The sequence below is a fragment of the Manis javanica genome, chromosome 2 (assembly GCF_040802235.1).
Source record: "Manis javanica isolate MJ-LG chromosome 2, MJ_LKY, whole genome shotgun sequence".
In the NCBI taxonomy this organism is placed as follows: domain Eukaryota; kingdom Metazoa; phylum Chordata; class Mammalia; order Pholidota; family Manidae; genus Manis; species Manis javanica.
The window spans coordinates 48,786,237-48,804,726 of NC_133157.1; the positions used below are offsets into that span (position 1 = coordinate 48,786,237).

The window sequence follows — 18,490 nt, forward strand, 5'->3', positions numbered from 1 at the left end:
CAGGGGATGATAGCAAACCAATTCATTATCTTGAGAACTGGTAAATAAAAGGAAAGAATCAAGAATTTATCCTTCCTTGTATCTTTACCACTAGATAAACAAACAGTAAATGAGGGAAAATTTCTCTCATAAAATTCCTGCTAACAAATGAAAAAGAAATGATATTTTCATTTGGACTGCTATAACAGATTACTTTAGAATGTGTGGTGTAAATAACAAACGTTTATTTCTCATGGTTTTGGAAGTTGGAAATTTGAGATCAGGGTGCCAGCCAGCATGATTGGGTTTTAGTGAGGGTCTCTTTCAGGTTGCAGAAAGTCAACTTCTCTTTGTATATTTACATGATAGAAAGAAAGAGGAAGCAAGCTCTCTTATAAGGGCATCAATCCCAGTCATGTGGGCTCCACCGTTATAACCTTGTTTAATCCTAATTACCTCCCAAAGGTCTCATCTTTTAATATTGTCACATTGAGGAGCAGGGTTTCAACACAGAATTTTGAGGGGACACAAACATTCAGTCGATGACACATAATAAATTAGAATTTCAACATATTGCAATCCCCAGTAAATTAGTGAATCTAGGTGTTTAGCACTGATGCCTGTTAATGGCATAAATAGAGATATTATGTACTGCCTGATGAAAGAACATATACCAACCATCATCCAGTCTTCTCCAAAGGATCATACCTGAGTCTGATCAGTCCTCTGGATCCAGGTGCCAATTTGAAGGAAATGCAGAGGATAGGGAGGGTGGAAGATTTTGGACTGTACCATAAAGATGTAATCAGTAAAACCCAGGTTATGGGAAAATATTCAGGTCAAATAACCTCCGTTCTTCACCAGACAAATTTTAAGAAGAAGGTGGCGGTGGGGTGCATAGAGGAAAACTTGTATATTAAATTAAATCGTTTAAAAAAAAACAAGGAAAGACTAAAAACAAGAAAACAAAAAAAGGCAAGACAAAAAAGAGGGCAAGACTATAGGAGAGCACATTTGGGTGGTAAAACTACAAGACATTGCAAGGAAATGATTACTACAAAAGTGAGAATGGTGGTTCCTTTTTGGGAAAGGAGGGGATTTTTGGATGGCTGGAAAAGTTTGATTTCTTGTCCAGGGTGGTAGTTACATAATACATTAAACTATTTTTAAAAAGTTAATTGGACTTGCCTGGGATATAAATCTTGAGTGGAGTGGCACAGGGGCCTGCCATTTCCTGAAACTTATCCTCTGGCCTTTATTTATGCTATTTAGTACCTATCTATTAAAACTCCTTTAGAGTCAGTTTTGCTGCTTACAGCCAAAGAATGCTAGCCAATACAAGTGATCTTGGCAAGTTACCAGTATTGGTGGGGTGGGTATAGATAACTTTTTGAAGATGTTTTGTTATGATGAGAAATGGAATGGTATCAGAAAAGCATTGAGGTCAAAGGATATTTTGTTTTAATGACAGAAGATACTATGGTGTGTTTGCTGCTAGGACGAGCTGATTGTAGGAGGGAGTACAGAACAAATTCTGGAGCAAACTCCTTGAGTAGGAGAAAAGGAATATGATCCATCAAACAAGTGAAAGGACTGCTTTTAGATAGGCACACCTTGATTCACCCAGATTAACAAGAGAAGGAAGACTATATGGACAAAGATGTAAGCAGGTGTGTAAATTGTTGATGGTAGTTCTTTTCCAGAAGCACCTATTAATTAAGAACAAAAATCATTAAGAGTGAGGAGGGGAAAGGACAGACTGGAAGTTTAAGGGAGGGAAGAAGGTATGTATAATTGTGTGGAGAGTTAGATTATAGTGTAGCGTGAAGAGGCAGGCGTAAGAGCTCATTTCAGTTATTGCCAATTTTGAGTGACACTGGGCATCACAATTGTATTTAGCTGCCAAGCTGAAAGTGTGGATTAGGCAGAGAACTGGATTTAATGCAGATCTGGGTTCTGCCAGATAAATCTGGCAAAGGGAGAAAAAAAGGCCAGATAGCTGAGAGGAGGCCAAGGAGTTGAGTAGCCCTGACCTTGGAAAGGTCACCTACATGGATACTAAAATCACCAAAAACTATCGTAGGAGTCACGTTGGAGAGACAGAGAATTAAATGCTAAAACTTTTCAGAATGAAGTCCAGCAACTCGATCTTAAACATGACCTCAGCAAGTAGAGTTGTAGGTGATAGCATAAACTTCAAAGGAGCTGGTTTTAGTGAGGCAATAATCGCCAGAGGTGGCAATGAGAAGTAGGTTATCTCAACCTCCACCTCATTTCTAGGCCCTATTGTACATGGGTTGTGGGAGAAAATACAGTCATCAATTGAGGGCTGCAGGGGGATCCTGTACGCTTAGCAGGGAGCTAGATTTCTTAGTGCAAAAAGATGAAAGAAACATTCAGTATTTGCGTGCATAGATTTTACTATGATAATAGACTTGGGGTTCAGAAATTAGGTGATTTGTTCGTGGCCACTCAGCTGGCGAGAATGGCTGAGAATTGAACCCAGTACTTCTACTACACCGAGCCCCAGTCCTCCACGTACGGCTTTTATCTGACGAAATAAGCACAAAGGAATAAAAGGCACTGCAAAGGGCTCAGAATGTGCGAAGCCCATGAACAAGACGCTGCCGGCGGATACGCAAGCTCAAGAAAATCCGCTGGCTGCGCAAAGCGCGGTGGGGTCTTGCATTTTCTCCTGGGGGTGTGATGGGAGGGGCCAGAGAGAAGGACGCATTGCATGGCGGGAGATGCAGTCCGCCCCGGAAGTCCCTCCTCCTCCGGGACCTCTGAGAGGTGGTGGATACCCCTCTTCCGGAAGCGCGAGAGTCGGTGTTTTTGGCGGTTTCTTTTAGGCAGCTATGGAGTACTACCAATAGAGGCTCCATTTCCCAGAGACTTTACGGCCGTTTGAGGCAAAATGGCTCCGGGCGAAAGAGGAGCCGGCGGTGGCAGAGGAGGGGCCGCTTCTACCTAAGGATCCTAAGGAAGAGAGCCCGAGGACACCCGAGTGGTTTGGGCCTGCGAAGATGAGCTTGGCTTGGGTCAACTCTTTCGAGAAGGAGCATCTCTGGATGTATCTGCAGGCGCTCGGCTTCGACCCAGGCCCGGCGGCCGTTGCCTGCGGAAAGATCGTGTCGCACATACACCTCGGAGTGTAAGGATGCCGAGGCGGCCGGGCGCGGGAGTCTGAGGCTGGACGCGCTGGGCGGACCCGCCCTTTCGCGGACCTCGCAGATTGAAGGATCTAGTAGTCGAGCAGTTACAGGGTGCTAGGCACTGGCAACAAAGCCCGTGTCCAGTGGTTGCTACCGTGTTGGCAGAGACTGTATCGGTTTCGGGAACACTTATTTGGAAAACCTTTTTAGAGTCTGCATTTGGGGCAAAACTGGAGGGATAGCTTACTCCTCCTGCTTTGGTGGTAATACTGGGTGGTCTGTGAAGTCGAGGGAAGGGTGGCGAGTTGGTAGTGGAAGGACATGGGAACAGTATGTGTAAACGGCGTTAGGACTCAAGGGAGCCTTTTCAAGGTGGTTGCTTTTTAGTTTACAATTTTTACTTTTTTAATTAAATAATTAACATACTTGCCGGAAAAAAAAGTTAGAGAAGGGTAATAAAGTGAAAAGTAAGAGCCTTTTCTCTACTTTCCCCTAATGTTACGATTATGATCGTAAGTCTAACTACTTTGTTTAATATTGCTGTGTTTTGACATACCAGTTTTAGACAGTATCTATTACCTTTCCCACTATAGGCCATGAGAAATTGGGGATACATAGGCTATCTCACGTTCTCTTAAATCTTCTTGACTTTTGCAATTAATATTATTTTCTTCTAGTGGCAAGCTTAGACCTCTATTTCTTGATGTATCAATCTCAAAAGTATCTCCTGATTCCTTACTATGTAATTTCACAATGAAGGTAGCTGTTATTTATCAGATAATTAGGTCACCTACACTTTCGTACCCTCCTCTGCTTTTTTCTTCTTCTTTACGTTTTTCAGCTGTATTATAACTTCTGTCAAGGTTTAGAGCTGTAGATACGTTTTATTTGGTAACTGTTTGTTTAGAAGTTACTACTATTCTAAAAATTGACAACCAGCTGATAGCATTGGTCAGTATGTGTGTGTGTGTGTGTGTGTGTGTGTGTGTGTGTGTGTGTGTGTGTATATATACATATATATATACATATACTCACATAATTTGATGCTCCACAGTATTGGCAGGGAAGCTTAAAGCTTCAGGTCTCTACTGAGAATAGTTTCCATTGCCATTGCATCCTTCTCTCCAGTGTTTTAGCAATCTTACTTTACTCTGCTTTGGTTTATCCAATTGCAGTCTGCTTTCTGCCTTTGAAAATTAGTTAAAATCTGTCAGTGCTGGTCTGGTGATGGCAGGTTAATTAATTTATTTTCTTAGAGTCATTTCTGTGAGTTATGGGAGGGAGCTACTATTTTGAAACAGATGTTACCTTTAAAATGATTTAAGCATGAAAGTGGAATGAAATTTAACTTAAAATGTTAAAAAATTGTTTTATTCACTTAAATTTATATATGGTAAAATTCATTCTTTTTGGGGTGCAGCCCTATGGTTTTCTAGTTTCTGTGAGCATGTAGTTGTGTAACTACTTTTCTTATAAGGTTAAACATAAATTTAACATGTGATGCAGAAATTCCATTCTGAGGTATTTGCCCAAAAGACTTGCATTTTGGAAAAATCGTCCTGGGTGCATTACAGAGAATGGATTAGAGGGGGAGTCAGTTACACAGGCTTAAATTAAGGTGGTAGTGTGATTGGAAAGAAAAGGTGATTTAGTTCATTTGGTTATTTAACAAATATTAATTGAATCCAGTATTGGGCCTGGTTATACAGTGGTGAGCAGAATAGATACAAACTTTTCCCATACAGAGAACTTCAGTCTAGTGGGTGAACAGACCTTCAACAAGTATCTTATTAAAACTTATCAGTGTCAAAGAGAACAGGATGCTATGTGAAAAAAATTACTGGTTTGAGATGATAAGATGGTGGGAACTTCATTTTTGTTTGCTGAGGAATAGAAACATTCCAAGGACAAGAAGAGTTGTTTGACTTACAGATAAACATGGGAACGTTTAATGTTAACTTTTTTTTTTAGCTCAAGAAAATCGTTTTCTTTGTTCACTGGAGTACTCATATCTGTTTGTCATGCATTCCAGTGTCCCACAGCCCCTTTCTTAATTGACTGCCTCCTGAACCCAGTTTCTTTTTGGAGTCTGAAAACAGTCAATCACCCAAGTGAACTCTCTCTTCATATCATTGTTGAAATTGTATTAAACATGAGCTATCTCAGCTCCCTGTTCTAAATGTTAAGAATATTTTATATTAGCAGAAGGAGAGAATATCCATAGGTATATTCTGTTGTGTTCTAGTGAATTTTTGTTCGTTCTTTTTAATAATGTCTTGAGACCTTTCCTTTTAGTTATTTGGTTCACTTGCTTTTAACTTCTTTTGATACTTCAGTGGAAAACCATTCTCTTTTGCATCCATGCAAATGACCTTTTAGTACTCGAGTAATGGAGGAGTGGTCTCATAATATTTTGTTAATTTTGACAGGTTATTTCTTTTTTTTCTTAAGTGTAAACACTCACTTCTATTGGGATATTTGTTCCACTTTTATCCCCTTCTTGCATATCCAGAGAACTTACATTGCTTTATTTTCCATACTAGTCTCCACACTTCACCAGGACTTTGAAAAATGATAACTATACCTCCATGCCAAGTGTGACTTGTTTTGCCTTGGGAATTGCCAAAATAAACCTTTAAATCCTGCAGGTGGGCCATGTAGCAGAACAGGTATCTGAAGTGGATCATCTCTATCAGCCGGTTGCTACCATATATGAAATTCAGAAAACTCTGCTTCCCTTGGCCCTGGCAATCCACAGAGTCTGAATTTTCCACTTCTTACCAGACACCTGCACAACCCCAGGAGTCTGGCCAGAGGTGTGAGAAGTGGATATTGAGTGTAGAGCCTTCAGTATTTGATGACCCTGACTCAGTGGCTGTCATGTTAACTGTTGATTCTTTATAGTTGTGTGACATTTCTTACAAGGCTTAGGTTTTTTTGCTTCATTTTTATTGTTTACACATTCTATTTTTTTAGGCTTTGTTGTGATTAGTTAGGGAAATGAGGACAATAAAAACTGTAAGGGACTTGCTAGAATTACAGTATAAGATCATCCTGAGAATAAAATGTAAGGGTAAAGACCCTGGACTCTGGGGTCTAAATAATGAGAAAATTAATTTGACTTGACCCTTTAAAGAGAATGAAAAATATTAATTTGTGTCAAACTCGTATATAGCTTTTGATGACGTTTAGTCATATTAACTATTTTCTGTTTTTTTTTTCCTGTTTAAACCACTAGGGACATGTTTGATAAGCTGAACCGTGATGCCTTTCATATAGTTTCTTATTTTTTGTTTGAAACATTGGACCAGTCTCTCACCAAAGAAGTTTTCAAGTGAGTAGAAGTTGTTTCATTTTCTCTTTGTAAGTAGTCATTCTCAAATTTGAAAAGGGACTATGCATTAATATTAGCAAGAATTTCAGCTTTGGCCTTTGACTGTTACATGGAATGGATGTCACAAAAGTCAGGTTTGCTTTTGTTTTATAAATTAGTTCCTAACATTCCTCATAGTCTTAATTATTAGAAAAAACAATTAACTGGTACCAATCTATGTACTTAATTTTGCCTTACTCATTTATTTATTTGCTAATTACCTACTGCTTAACCTCTTCTTGTACTTCTTTTGTCTGTTTTTGCTTTCTAGGTCTCTGTAAATCCTTATGCTTGTCAAAGACATATAGTAAAGTGTCAAGTGCTTTAGGCAAAAAACATTCCTATTAAGTATAGCCTATTATATACTGTTGAATATTAAATAGTTTAAGAAGGAGATTAAAATGTAAAAACTAGCCTTGGTTCCAAGTTATTCTGTATATTATTTGGATGTCTTCTGTCAGGAAAAGTGTTCATATATGTTCTGATGCTTATATTGTGCTGTTATCCTCTTACATAGAAAAGCAAGCCCATTGCTTTAGGCATTGTTTTTATTTTTGATAATTGATTCTTGATGTTTTGCTTTCAATTAAAGTGTTGAATGACTACGAGAATGGGTATATTTGAAACATCTTTTTGAAATCTCTATCATTAAGGCATAGGGTTTTCTCTGCCCAAATAAAAATAGATTTTCTGATTTTTTTTCCTGATTACTATCAAAATACAACTTACTTTATGTAATTCAGAAAATAAAGAAAAATGGAAAGAAGGAAATATGAAAATTGTCCCTAACTTTTGTCTATGAATATAGAATTTATGTTATGCCATTGAAATATAAAAAATATGGGGCCCTAAACAAATAATTATGCCTCAGAATAAAAACTTAGATGAAACTGATTATCAGGGGAAAGCAATAAGTAAAGTTTAAAACCTGTCATTTTTAACTAAACCTGAGATAAAACTTTTTTTTTTGAATAATTTTATATCTTGTTTATCCACTAAACAGTAGTAGCACCCACTGACTATCAAATAGGATATAGGTTATCTGTAGGAGTAAAAAGCTTTCATGTCATTCCTTCTCCTGTGCTCTTCAAGTGTAACCATTTATGTTTCTCTTTTTACCCTCAAGGTTAACATTCTAATTTATTTATGCCATCTTTATGCATTAGTCCAGTGAATCATTGAGTATTGTCCTCTTTAGCTGACTTCCAGTAATTTTACTAGTGATTCCTTCCTTCTTTTAATATATGTATTCACTGAGTATTTGCTCGAAACAGAACTCAAGCCTATAGATATTTATAAAGAAAAATACCTAATTTCTCACAGGTTGGTGTTCCTCTTTAGTTGAAATCTACAAATGTTAGCCTTGGTTCATTTAGCATTAATGTTAGTGTAGGAGATAAATTTTGTTTTTAAATTTTTCTGAGATTTTTTTTTGCTCATAATTCTAATACTTTTATATATTTTTTTAAAGACTTTGTTGGCCTCCATTTGACCAAAGAAGTGATACTGAATTCCGGAAACATTGCTGTGAATGGTTAAAAAAGATTTCTGTAAGTATTCTTTTTCTGGAAGATGCAAACTTTGAGAATGTGAAAACTACATTAATTTTTTTCCCTTGCTTTATTGAGATATAATTGCACATTAAATTTTAGAGGTGATTATCTTCTTAATGCCTTTATGCTGACAAAGCATAGTATAAGCAAGTATAAGCAAGGAAATATTAATTAGAATGATACTTTTTAATGGTTTTTGGTTGTGATGCTATATATTTCTGGGAAACCAGCTTGCTGGCTATGTGCATTGGAAATAGAAATTTGAGTTCCTGCCAGTTTATATCACAGTTCTGTTTAAAGAAAACTTTTGACCTTGGATAATTTTAGCTTGTGTTCCCAAATAGTGTCAGTAATTGTGGCTCTATATTGTAATTATTTTTTGTGACCAAGTCCACCAAGAGTTTACAAAGATTCAAAAATTCACCTTCTGGCAAATGGAATAATCCTGATCAATCCTATTATGTTTCAAAAACAGTATGATGTAAATATAAAGATTATCGTTGAAAGGTTTCAAATAATCTTACTTCTTTTTTCCACAGGCTGAATGTGGGAGTAACTTTCCTCAAGTTGTTGGTTCACTATTTCTTTCTCCTGGGGGTCCTAAGTTTATTCATCTGATGTATCATTTTGCAAAATTCGTTGCGATAAAATACATAAAAACCCAATCTAAAAGTAAGTTAAATTTATAGTAGGAAATACTTTGTTTTATTTCTTAAGTTTTTATTATTCACAATTTGTAAATCCTCAAGCTATTTTAATAAAGCAAGGTAAGAGAAAAACTTAATTTACCTCAAAAGGTGAATTGTTAGTATTCTATTGGAACCATAGTTTGAAATTTTCTCTTAATGAACATAAGTAACTATTATGTTTTAATACAGGGGTTGATAGTAAATATTTTAGGCTTTGTGGATCATACAGAGTCTCTGTCACATATACCTATCTTGAGTTTTTGTTTTTAATACAACTCTTTAAAAATAGAAAACATTCCTTGCTGACCTCACAAAAACAGCCAGTGAGGTTAGACCACGTTTGCCTCTAATACATTACATGAAATGCGTTGAATTTGTTTGAGGTTTATTTTAGCTATTGGCTATGTTGGAAGTTTTTGTTGGAAATTGCTGTTTTAAAGGAATTTCGACCTATTTGCTAATTAACAGAAACAAAATATTGGATCTTCTAGCTGACTTAAAAGAATGTTATTTGTAGCTTATTTAATATACTGCTCTGTTTAATTGGTGTATGTTCATTAAATAGGTACAGGAAAATACAGAAAAGTTGATCCAGTAAGCCCCATCCATCTTCTAATTTCTAGAGATACCATTATTGACATTTCAAAAAATTTATTTATATATTTATTTTAGTGCACATGTTATGTCTATACATTTTAACTATTTTGAGTAGATACTATTTCTCATGATTCGGAAATCAAAAGGTAAAAAGTCTATTTTCCATCTCTGTTCTCTTATTATTTAGTTAGGTTGAAAGTTGTTTCATATTTTCAAGAGCAATTTATACTCTTTTTGTACTTTCTGTTCACATGCTTTGTCCAATTTTCTATTATTGGTCTTTTTCATTTGTAGGAGTTTTTATTAATGTCCCTTTTGTGATGTGACATGTAAACCTTTTTTTTTGCAGTTTATCTTTTATGCACGATTTTTTAAATACATGTGATCTTGCTTTATAAGCATTTACTTATTCTAAATTTAATGTAACATCAGCATTTTACCAATTTTTAAATTCTAACTGAAGTATGGTTGATATATAATCTTGTATTAGTTTCAAGTATACAACACAGTGGTTCACCAGTTACCTATCTTATTAAATCCTCACACTCACTAGTGTGGTTACTATCTGTCAACCTAGGAAGATGTTACAGACCAGTTTCTCTAGTAGATGATCTACTCCAATTACATGTAACCCAAAAAAACTCTTATATGAAATATGTGTGTTTGGATTTAGAAGGAGTTCATTGTGCATAAGTTTCTAAGCATGGGTTGTCCCATTTCTGATTTAAAACAAATCCAGTCAGGATTTTAGTCTTTTGGTAACTTTATACTCAGTAAATTTATCCCAGTAAATATTTAGAAATGGAAGTTTCTTTGGAGGGTAATGTTAGTACCTGAATTAATAATGTTAGGTATAGTGTGGGGCCACTGTTCTAGGCCATCCATCTTTATTACATTGAGTCATTTTAAGGTAGGACTTGCTACATGTATTATAGGTAAAAATATGGACTCTGAAATGTTTGGGTGATTGTTATCAGGGCCTGCTTTGATCATTAGTAACAGAGACAAGAGTTACTTGAGAAGTGCAGACTCGTTTTATTTGGTTGTCCTGTCCTGTTGCTCTTACTATAAGTGTGCTGATGATAGCATTGGAGGTGATGTGATCTCACCTCATCTCTCTTAACTGATTGTCTTCCTTTGTTGTTAAGAGGTCTTGTTAGGAAGTTGCTCATGTGTGACAATGTATTTGTTCATGGATACATGAACCTGTGATAATAAGAATTATTTTGGGCAGGTGCAGTCTCAAGGTTTTTAATTATGTAAAACAACTTCAGATACCCTTTTTTAATTATTTGCTTTAAAAGTAGCTCATCCTCACTTTTGTTGAAGTTAGTTGTTTTTGTGTATATGTCATACCAGCTTTTAAGGAGTTGTTAGTTATAGGAAGTTGTTAATGTCTTAAAATTAAGAAAATTCAATGTTTTTGATACTTATCAGCTTGTAAGTCTAAGTTTTCTATGACCTTATTTGTGTTCTATGTAGATTCTTCTGTACATTTTACAGAGATATTTAATATAAAGCCACAAGATTTGAATAAGTGCACTGCCAGATCCCATATAGCACGTAACAGATTTTTACAAATTTTGCAAAGAGAAGATTGTGTTATCCGAAAATATCAGGAAAATGCACAGTAAGTAATACTTGAATAGTTAGAAAATGAAAATGCCTTTATTTTTAAACAGATGTCATCAATAATCCATGCTCACGTCAAAACCTGCTGGCTGTTATCTTTCCATTTTCAAGCCAGATAATTTCTGAGTAAAATGATTTAAAACACTAAGCACATTGTAAGTTGAAGTTTAGAGAAAAGAAAAAGATAGTCTTAGTTCAAAAATCCAATTTCTTAGGTTTCTTTTTAGCATGGGTATACATTTTTAAGCTCTAATTGTAGTATCGTTTTTTCTTGACCGCCATAGTGTTTTGTTTTTAATGTATGCTTAATAGTCTCTTGAGTATCCATTAAGTAGACACTCCTTCACATAGGTATTCTGTAGTTTCTTTAACCATTTCATACTGTTTTATATTTAGGTTCATCTATTTAACAGATTTTTTTTTTTAGTAACTTCAGTGAGCCAGATACTATTTAGTCACTGGGCTTACAGCTTTAAACAAGATAGTCAGGGTTCTTATTCTCAAGAAATAGATTGTGTCTAATTTTTTTTTACAATTAGAATTAACTACAGTGAGATAACCTTTTAAATGCTCTGTTATCTATTATGAAAGCTACAGGAGCCTTTGAAATTGCCTTAAAATTGCAGTGTTGCCTGACATAGATAAAGTTAAAATTTATTCCTTAGGTATGTGAGACAAGCATAAGAGAGCAGAGTAGTCTTATTTCCAACATTTTTACTCAAAGTCAGAGAGTTATATGAGCCATGTCAATAGCAGTCTGTATGTTTGATTGCTCCTGTAACTCGTACAGCAAATCTAAAGTCCATTAGCTGGCTGCTGGGTGTGTTTGGAGGAGGAGTCCTCAGAGGCCATGAACAAAGATATGAAATAGACAAATACAAAGTGCTCTATTCCAGTTAATTGTAATGGAATGATAGTTGTCATTTTGTATGTTATCTTGCAGATTGTCAGTTAAACAAGTACGAAATTTGAGGTCAGAATGTGTGGAACTGCAAAACCAAGTAAAAAAGTAAGTAACTTGCAGAGCTGAAACTTACCTTATTTTAGCTCTTGAATTTTACAGGTAAGGTAACTATGAGTCCCAGAAACAGTTAAAATAATATATCATTAGCTAGATAATGATAGGAGTAGAGCATAATTCTGATTCCTAGTCCAGTTCTACTAACAAATTATTAGTGCTTTGAGCTAGAATTTTATTCTTGTTTTTAATTAGAATGGTTGTTGGGTTTACAGATCACTTAACTCATTGGATGGAGAATTACCATGTGATTTTTTTTTTTATGACTAATGAGCTTTAATTTTTAACTAGAATGGAGCCTTGTGATGACCAAACTAATACAGAAGAGAAAATTCAAAAGGTAAGACAATTTTTGAAGGGAGAAATGTAATCTTTTGTTTGTGGTATGCGAATACTTGCTTGCTTAATTGAACCTCTTGTATTTTTCTGTCATTTCTTTTTGTGGCACCGTTACTTTTTTTTACTTGTTATAAATGATACTTATAAAGGTATCAACAGGGTACTCTAAAATGCTTTCATGTAATGGAAAAATTAGTTTATAATTTATAAGACTATATAGAAAATCAGTTTTTAAATATGGCTAATTTAAAATCTTTCATGCCAGTAAGAAAAGTTTAGCTTGACTGTGTTACTTAATCAGCAGTACTAGTTTATCTAAATAAAATACAGTAACTGGAGAGAGATGGTAAGTATCGAAGAAAAATGAGTCACATTGAGGCTAGCTTGGTCGTAGGGAGGAATCTGGCAGACAAATGATCTGATATTTTCAGAGGTTGGCTATGATGTGGGATAGGAGTGTTTTCTTAGGTCTTCTTGTGTTTAGATGAAATCTCCCTTAAGCTTTTTGTTCTGATTCTATGGTCACCAAGCTGCTTTGATTATTAATTTGGCTTTCCAGGCACTTTGTCACTGGAAAAAATGAGTGTCCTTCTCAGGAAACAATTATTCATATAGTGGACATTTATTTATCACCTGCCTTGTGCCAGACAGTCTTCTAGATTCTTGTTAGAGCTATAGCAGTGAAGAAAAAGGTAAAGTCACTTTCTTTGTGGAGTGACCAATTTAGTGAATATGAATATTCCTATTAGTGAGCACAATATCTTTGCTGGTAAATATAAATAGGTTGGGAAGCAATCTAAGTGTCCATCAGTAGATGAATGGATAAAGAAGAGGTGGTACATATACACAATGGAATATTATTCAACCATTAGAAGAAAACAAATCCTACCATTTGCAACAACATGGATGGAGCTAGAGAGTATTATGCTCAGTGAAATAAGCCAGGCAGAGAAAGACAAAAGACAAGTATCAAATGATTTCACTCATATGTGGAGTATAAGAACAAAGAAAAAAACTGAAGGAACAAAACAGCAGCAGACTCACAGAACCCAGGAATGGACTAACAGTTACCAAAGGGAAAAGGACTGGGGAGGATGGCTGGGAAGGGAGGGATAAAGGGGAAAAATGGGCATTATGATTAGCATAATGTAGGAGGCTCAGGGCATGGGGAAGGCAGTACAACACAGAGAAGACAGGTAGTGATTCTGTAGCATCTTACGCTGATGGACAGTGACTGTAATGGGGTATGTGGTGGGGACTTGATAATGGATGGAGTCTAATAACCATAATGTTGCTCATGTAATTGTATATTAATGATTCCAAAAAAAATATATATATATATAAATAGGTTTGTGTGAAATCTATTGAAGTTTTTACAGCAGTCTCTCCTGAATTGGATTGATGTTCAGTTTCCCTGAGGGCAATTTTCAACCATAGTCAAGATAAACTTTCTAGACTTAAAATCTGAGAACCAGATCTTGGATTTTTGTTAAGTTCACCAAGGAAATGCCATCCTATGAGACCTCTTTCGACTGCCAGCTGATGAATCTTACTTTGGGGACAACTTTATCTTGTGCCATGGGAATACACAGACATTAACATGGGTACAATCATTGTATTTCCCCACCTCCCTGCCACTTTTGTAAATTCTTTTGAAGTTTAACATACATACAAAAAATGCTAAAATTCATAAGTGTATGACTTGACAAAATTTCACAAAGTGAACACACCCATGTATCCAACACACAGTTTAAGGAACAGAATGTTAACAGCACCTGGAAGCCTTGAGCCTCCTTTCCATTCACAACTATTTCCCCACAAGAGTAATTAATACAAGCCTCACTTCATACAGTAAAGATTAGTTTAACCTGTTCTTGTAAATGGTAGTGTATTGAGTATGTTCTTTTGTGTTCGACTTCTTTCACTCACACTGTTTTATCCATGCTGCTGTGTGTGTAATAGTAGTGTGTTCATTCTCATTTCTCTACAGTATTCTATTTTATGAATATAGCACAATATACAGAATACAGGTTATTCTAATTGCATCATGGTAGTATAAAGTTTCTTAGATTTGTTTCGAAAATCATACTGGGCTAGACTCTCCTGAGAAATTCCTTAGTTTTAAGCCCCTTTTGGAAATAATACCAGTGCTTCTAGACAATTTTCTCACCAGAAGTCATTCCAAAAATACTTCATTTGTTCCTGGGAGTGAGCATATATTTATGTTTAATGTTTGTACAGATTATGTATAGAATTTAATACCTTGTCTGTCTGTGTTTTCAAAGGTTCGGTCTTTGTGGGCTTCAGTGAATGAAACACTCATCTTTGTGGAAAAAGAGAGAGAAATTGTTAGTTCCATTCTGAATCTTGTTGACCAGTATACATTAGATGGAACTAATGTTTCTATTAACATACCAAGACTCTTACTTGAAAAAATTGAGAAACAAAGGTATCAGGTAAGTATTTGATTTTAGGAAGCTTTTGAGATAACTCCATTCACATAGTTATTTTATATATTATATATTGTTTTTCTAATGTTTTCAGAATTTATTGTTACATTTTATAAAACTTTGATAACAGGGAGTACTGTTAAGGGTGTGTATATTTATATCCATCAGCATTTACAAATTGTCTCTCCCTTGTGTGGTACTGCACTATACAGTGTAGAAAGTAGAGGGTTGCTTAGTAGGAAGATAACACGGTAACTAATTCTTTATAAACTCCAGAATAACAGTGGTCTGTCTCCTAACTACTAAATGTCTTTTGAAAATATCTCTATCCTTAATCTTGATGCTATTGTATTTTAAAGTCATTTCTTTCTTTAACTTTTGTCTCTGCTCTCCTGTGGCTATTCAGACTGCTCTTCTCACTTTTTTCCACTGGTTCTTTTTTCTCTAGTGAATGTATTCCCCAGGGGTTTCTTTAATGCTCCCTCTTTTTTCTCACATTACAAGTTCATCTGTAATTCATTTTCTTACTCAATTCTACAACATTATTGGCCTCCTATACAATAATATTCCCAGATTGGTATTTCTAGTCTTCCTGTCCAAGCTAAACACCATCAAATTATTTCCACTTGCTTATGGGGATAGCCTACTTTTTTTTTTTTCTTGTAAACATGCAATTCATTAAGCATCTGCTATATGCCACGTATTGATTATAGTATAGGGGATACAAAGATAAAATGTTGTGAAGAGCTTTCACTTTAATAGGTAGCATCATAGGCATTTGAGGTTCTGAGTACATAAAAGTCATGATCTGCAAACTCAGATTCTGATAGGGGCTAGGTAGGTAATATATAAAAAGGCTAATTGTATAAATGGGATAAAGTAGGAGATGATGAGATTTCTGGAGAAATAGTAATCTTTGTGTAAAATCTTAAGATACTAGCAAATAATTCACATGATATAAAAATACTGGAACTGTGCAGTCCAAATACACGTCTTAGTTTGGATTTGGCCTTTAGGGGGCATCAATTAGTAACTTGTAGAACATAAAATCATTATCTTTCTCCAAATCTTCTCTTTGCTTTGCTTTTCGTTTATTTGCATATCTTTTATTCTAGTTCTCAACTTTATACATAATATAAAATGTAGCATGGCATGTTAATTCCTCCACAGTAGTGTCCTTTGGACCAAAATTATTTACATGGTTTTATTCTTGGGTCGACATTTGATTTTTTTTCACTCTAAGGTAATCTTTTTATATAATAGTAAAAAACATAAATATGTTAGCAGTTTGTTATCTTAAGAACTTACAGTTCACTTATTTTTCCCTCTGAATTCTTAGTTGCACATAGGTAATGTTTATGAGGCTGGAAAATTGAACCTCTTAACAGTTATTCAGTTATTAAATGAAGTCTTGAAAGTAATGAAATATGAACGTTGTCAGGCTGACCAAGCAGAACTGACAATAGACCTTCACTTCCTTGAAAAAGAGACCAAATTTCAAAGAGAAAGATTATCAGATCTGAAGCATATGAGGTACACTAGAAAGATCTTTTGTTATTTATTGGGGGAGGATGGTTTTGATAATTTCTCAGCACAACTTGTGTAGTTAACAACTCTTCAGCTTTGGCAACAAGTGTGAAAATTCTACTAGTATGCAAAAACCTGAACTCTGAGAGAGACACATGAAGTGCAAAAGAAAATTATGTAGTTTTCTTTTTATATTTAATAAATTATTTGCCCTAAGTGATACTTCTTCATGAAATAATTTTAACTTTTCTTTAGCTTTTCTTTCGTGGGGTCTGCTAATAAAACTAGGTCTCAGAAAAATTTTTATTTGAGCAGAGTGACTGGGAGATACGGGCTGCCTTTAGGAATGAACAGAATGGGAGTAGAATTTTAACTGTAGTTTAGAACTAGGAAAAAATTTTATTTTAAAGATAATTGGAATAAGATGTATGATTGCTTTCTAGTCTTAAAAAGAAAAAGGGTTTTAGGTTCTGTATGTTCACTATGAAAATTTATTCAATTTGTATGTGCTGTACTGTTTGAACGTTCAGTTATATTTCCTCCCCCTTCTCTACAAACTTGTATTCTTAAATTTTACTCAATATTTTTAAAAGCTGTATTTATATTTTAAAGGATGTCAATTTTTATGGTATCATAGGTATAAAATAAAAGAAGATCTTATGACTATAAGACATTCTATTGTAGAGAAACAAGGAGAGTGGGATAAAAAGTGGAAAGAATGTCTTGGTCTGTCTCCCTTCAGTCTCATTAAAGGTTGGACTCCAGTAAGTAATGTTGACTTGCCTTTTGGAGAGTAGTTTAATATAAGGCAATCTCTTGATTTATCATGTTACAAATGGCCTAGAAATGCTATGTGTGTGTGTATGTCATCTTTGCAGCTGAGCCCAAGGTTCAAATGTTTTGGGTTCTATAGTTTTTCTAAATATATATTAGAATATTCATAAAGCTGCTGTTTAGTGTTTTCAAATTCAGAGAATTGTAGTAAAAAGAAAACGAGACATTCCTCTTGATGTTAGGTAATATGACATTTGAGGCACAGTTGGAGGACAGACTAGTCCCTTTGTTGTAATATTGTACTCCTTCACTTAAAAATAGTTACAGGATAATTTATATGCTTGGTAATTCTGTCTTTGCTAGGGGGAAAAATAATCTCTTCATAGATTAATTTACATAGTGTTATCATGGTAGTAAGTAAAATGATTGTATTTCAAAATCATGAATTCTGTGTTTTAAGGCTGTGGATCTTTTACCACCTATGTCTCCCCTCTCGTTTGATCCTGCTTCAGAAGAAGTATATGCAAGGAGTATTCTTTTGCAGTATCCTGCTTCATTTCCAGGTTGGTTATTTATTTATTTCTTTTTCAAACTTCCCTTCCATCAATATTTTTCGCTATATTTCCTTTACATTCTGTCTTGTTTTTTCCCCCAATTATTATTATTATTTTGTGATGAAATGCATATAGCATTTTAGTCATTGCAGAGTGTACAGCTCAGTGGCATTTAATAAACTCACAAAGTTGTATACCATCACCACTATCTAGTTCCTGAATATTTGCATTACTTCAAAAGGAAACCCCATACCAATTAAGAAGCCACTCCCCATTTCTCCCTTCCTTAGTTCCTTGCAACCACTAATGTTCTTCTTTATAGATTTGCTGTTCTGCATATTTCATATAAATGGAGTCATGAGCCTTTTCATATCTGGCTTCTTTCATTTGGGGGGCAATTTTACACTTTGTACAAAGGTTCATTTATCAGTACTTCATTACTTTTATGAATACATCCTATGTATGGCTAAACTGTATTTTATTTATTGAGTCATACATTGCTGGATCCAGGTTGTTTCCACTATTTGGCTATAATGAGTACTGCTGCTATGAACATTCATTTACAAGTTTGTGTAGAAATCCACCATTTTTTTGTTTGTTATCATTTATCTACAATTACATGAGCAACATTATGGTTATTAGACTCCCCCCATCATCAAGTCCCCACCACATACCCCATTACAGTCACTGTCCATCAGTGTAGTAAGATGCTGTAGAATCACTACTTGTCTTCTCTAAGTTGTACAGCCTTCCCTGTGCCCCCGCCCCCCACATTATGTCTGCTAATCGTAATACCCCTTTATCTCCCTTCCCAGCCATCCTCCCCAGTCCTTTTCCCTTTGGTAACTGT

General features: G+C 35.1%; 1 protein-coding gene across 5 annotated transcripts in view; it reads left to right on the forward strand.

The window, feature by feature from the left end:
- The first annotated feature begins 2,756 nt into the window (after positions 1-2,756).
- Positions 2,757-18,490, forward strand: part of HAUS6 (HAUS augmin like complex subunit 6) — a 35,821-nt gene continuing 20,087 nt past the window's right edge. The window contains exons 1-11 of one of the 5 annotated variants that reach the window (XM_037018607.2): positions 2,757-3,133; positions 6,373-6,468; positions 7,979-8,057; positions 8,600-8,732; positions 10,850-10,976; positions 11,922-11,987; positions 12,288-12,336; positions 14,621-14,791; positions 16,125-16,318; positions 16,950-17,076; positions 17,547-17,649. In XM_037018607.2, coding sequence (XP_036874502.2) covers positions 3,006-3,133; positions 6,373-6,468; positions 7,979-8,057; positions 8,600-8,732; positions 10,850-10,976; positions 11,922-11,987; positions 12,288-12,336; positions 14,621-14,791; positions 16,125-16,318; positions 16,950-17,076; positions 17,547-17,649 — 1,273 coding nt within the window. In that variant the 5' untranslated portion in view covers positions 2,757-3,005. The other 4 variants (XM_017670044.3, XM_073228447.1, XM_073228446.1 and 1 more) reach the window with 4 other exon arrangements.